The 3,881-nt window shown below is 40.2% G+C and overlaps 1 protein-coding gene across 1 annotated transcript; it reads left to right on the forward strand.

The window, feature by feature from the left end:
• The first annotated feature begins 2,155 nt into the window (after positions 1-2,155).
• On the forward strand, positions 2,156-3,094 carry LOC123609442 (putative olfactory receptor 2B8). The gene has a single exon (XM_045500510.1). The coding sequence runs from the start codon at positions 2,156-2,158 to the stop codon at positions 3,092-3,094; it is 939 nt and encodes a 312-aa protein (XP_045356466.1).
• Positions 3,095-3,881: the final 787 nt, after the last annotated feature.

A 3,881-nucleotide genomic window follows, 5' to 3' on the forward strand; every position in this document is an offset into this window, starting at 1 on the left:
TATTCCTTCTATCCTTACTTTCTTGAAGGTTTTTACAAGAAAGGGTGCTCTACATTGTCAAATGCTTTTTCTCCATCTATTGAGAGGATCGTGGGGTTCTTATCCTTTCTTGTATTAATGTATGTATCACACTGATTGATTTGTGGACATTGAACCAGCCCTGCATCCCAGGTATAAATCCCACGTGATCATGGTGCAGAATACTTTTAATGTAATGTTGGATCCAGTTTGCTAGTATCTTTTTGAGAATTTTTGCATCCATGTTCATTAGGGAAATTGGTCTGTAATTCCCCTTTTTAGTGGGGCCTTTGTCTGGTTTTGGAATCAAGGTACTGCTGACCTCACAGAATGAGTTTGGAAGTTGTCCTTCCATTTCTATTTTTTGGAGCAGCTTCAAACGAATAGGTGTTAGCTCTTCCTTAAATGTTTGCTACGATTCCCCAGGAAAGCCATCCAGCCCTAGACTCTTATTTGGGGAGATTTTTGACTACTGATTCAACTGTTTTACAGATTATAGGTGTGTTCACATTTTCTCTTTCCTCCTGGTTCAGTTTTGGTAGTTGATAGGTTTCTAGGAATTTGTCCATGTCTTCCAGATTGCCCATTTTATTGGGGGTATAATTACTTATAATTTTCTCTTATTACTGTTTGTATTTATGCTGTGTTGGCTGTGACCTCTCCTCTTTCATTCATGATTTAGTTGAGTCCTTTCCTTTTTCTTTTCCTCAGTCTGTCTAGGGACTTATTGACTTCATTAATTCTTTCACAAAGCAAGTTCCTGGTCTCATTGATCTGTTCTACTGGTTTTCTTATTTTGATATCATTGATTTCTGCCCTCATCTTTATTATTTCCTGTCATTTGCTGGTTTGGGGCTTTATTTTCTGTTCTTCTTCCAATTCCCTTAGGTATAAGGTTAGGTTGTGTATTTGAGGCCTTTCTTCCTTCTTTAGGAAGGCCTAGATTGCTAAATACCTCCCTCTTATGACCACCCTTGCAGCATCCCAGAGAATTGAACAGTCATGCTTTCACTTTCATTGTCTTCCATATACTTTTTAATTTCCTCCTTAAATTCTTGGTTACCCCTTTCATTCTTTAGTAGGATGTTCTTTAAACCCAAGTATTCATGGTCTTTCAAATGTTTCCTTCTGGTTGGTTTCGAGTTTCTAACATTGTACTTTGAAAATACGTATGGTATGACCTTGTTATTTTTGTGCTTGTTGAGGGCTAATGTGACCCAGTATGTGATCCATTCTAGGGAACGATTCATGTGCACTGGAGAAGAATGCATATTCGGCTGCTTTAGGATGAAATGTTCTGAATGTATCTGTTAACTCCATCTGGTCCAGTGTGTCATTCAAAGCCATTGTTTCCTTGTTGATGTTATGCTTAGATGATCTGTCTATGGTTGTAATTGCGGTGTTAAAGTCCCCTAGTATTATGGCATTATTATCAATGAGTTTCTTTGTGTTTGTGATTAAGTGATTCATATATTTGGGTGTCTCACGTTGGGGGCATAAATATTCACAATCCTTATGTCTTCATGATGGATAGACCCCTTAATTATGATATAATGCCCTTCTTTCATCCCTTGTGACAGTCTTTCTTTTAAAATCTAGTTTGTCTGATACAAGTATGGCTACTCCAGCTTTCTTTTGACATGCATTAGCATGATAGATGGTTCTCCATCCCCTTGCTTTCAATGCGTAGGTGTCTTTGGGTGTAAAATGAGTCTTTGTAAGCAGCATATTGATGGGACATGTTTTCTTATCCATTCTGATACCCTATGTCTTTTCATTGGAGAATTCACTCCATTTACATTTAGTGAGATGTATGTACATTTTACAGTACTAGTAAGCACAGACTGAAAGGCCATATTGCCTATGACTGAGGCAAAAACAGGTCTATTATTTGATTTTTTTATCTAAAAAACTAATGATTCACTTTTTATGAAAATGTGGAAATAATTCATAAAACTATGGCAATTTCATGGGTGCATCATTTATTCAAATAGTTTTCATAAAATCCCATGGCTATATCTTTTCATATGATCATTCCACCAACCACAAACTGTATTTGGTGGGGGGGTTTTTTTTGAGATTTATTGGATAAATTGCTAAATGCTTGGTCTTGACAGGAAACACATAGTAAGAAAAAATGGACCCGAAAAATGGAAGTTCTTTCACGGGCTTTATCCTGCTGGGTTTCTCTGACCGGCCTCAGCTGGAGCGAGTCCTCTTTGTGGTTCTTCTGATCTTCTATCTGCTCACCCTGCTGGGAAACACAAGCATCATTGCGTTGTCCCGCCTGGACCCACACCTGCAGACTCCCATGTACTTTTTCCTGTCCAACCTAAGCTTTCTGGACCTGTGTTACACGACCAGCACTGTTCCTCAGCTGCTGGTTCATCTCAGGGGAACAGACAAGTCTATCTCCTTTGCTGCCTGTGTAGCTCAGCTGTTCGTCACTCTAGGGTTGGGAGGCACAGAATGCATTCTGTTGGGGGTGATGGCATTTGACCGCTACACAGCCGTCTGCAGGCCCCTGCACTACACAGTGATCATGCACCCCCATCTCTGTGCCCTGATGGCTTCTGCATCGTGGTTCATTGGCTTTGCCAACTCCTCCTTGCAGACGGTGCTCATCTTTCTTGTACCACTTTGTGGTAGAAATAAAATACACCACTACTTTTGTGAGGTCACCCCACTGCTCAAGCTTGCCTGTGTTGACACCACTGGGAATGAGAATGAGATATTCTTTGCCATTGTGATCATTCTCCTCATACCTGTGGCATTAATCACGTTCTCCTATGGTCAGATAGTCAGGGCAGTGTTAAGAATAAAGTCACCCACAGGCCAGAGGAAAGCTTTTGGGACATGTGGGTCCCACCTCACGGTGGTCTCCCTGTTCTATGGCTCGGCCATCTATGCTTACGTCCAGCCCAGCAACAACTACTCCCAGGATCAGGGCAAGTTCATTTCTCTCTTCTACACCATCGTCACCCCCATGGCCAACCCCTTCATATATACCCTGCGGAACAAGGATGTGATGGGGGCAATGAGGAAGGTGTTGTGTAGGGGCTATGACTCCAGATGACTGGGGAAAGACCCTCTCATGGAAGTCTTCGAATGCCAGAATCTTTAAGATTTCTGTGTCCTCAACATTTCCCCTGACAACTCTGAAGGGAGCTTCCTTAATTCATTCTTTCATGCAAGTGAGTGTTCAAACTCTAAGTTCATAGACGCATTGCAGCCTCCAGAGATGCCGAGTTAGTGTTTGTAAACCATCTGCATCATATTAATATTGTAAAAAGTTTCACAGGATTTTCTCATTTCACCCCCTTTTAGAGAACACTATTCCATTGCTAATTGCAAAGGACGGTTACAAGACATCATAATACATAGGAAAATAAGAATAAAAACCACTAGAACTTTGTAATAAATATTAATACTGTAACATATTCTCACAAAAGCTGGAGGCTATTGCTGATTCTCTCAAGTAGCTCACGGCTCTATGACAATGGCTTTGGCCTGACTGGATCACAACTTTTTCCCAGAAGTAGGAGGGCAAGTGTAGGAAAAACAAACTTTAGATCGGACAAAAGTTGCTAACATCCATCCTGGTAACGCTGTTCAGATATCAGGCCATGGTATCATGTGGCCATTGTGATACTGTTTTCATTTTGAAACACACTTCTTTGTTTTTCAAAAAAATTTTTTCTTTAGAATTCACTTTTATTTGTTTAGAGTTTAATTAAATTTTTATGGTCTTCCATTAGAGTTAACCTACAGTTTTACATTCTTTCCGGTGTACAATATAGTGATTCCACATTTCCACCATCACATGTACTCTGTTTAATCTCCCTCACCTTTTTAACCCATCC

This window comes from Leopardus geoffroyi, chromosome B2 (genome assembly GCF_018350155.1).
Source record: "Leopardus geoffroyi isolate Oge1 chromosome B2, O.geoffroyi_Oge1_pat1.0, whole genome shotgun sequence".
Classification (NCBI taxonomy): domain Eukaryota; kingdom Metazoa; phylum Chordata; class Mammalia; order Carnivora; family Felidae; genus Leopardus; species Leopardus geoffroyi.

Coding starts and splice junctions, on each gene's coding strand:
- LOC123609442 (XM_045500510.1), top strand. CDS start 2,156: ATGGACCCGAAAAATGGAAGTTCTTTCACGGGCTTTATCCTGCTGGGT.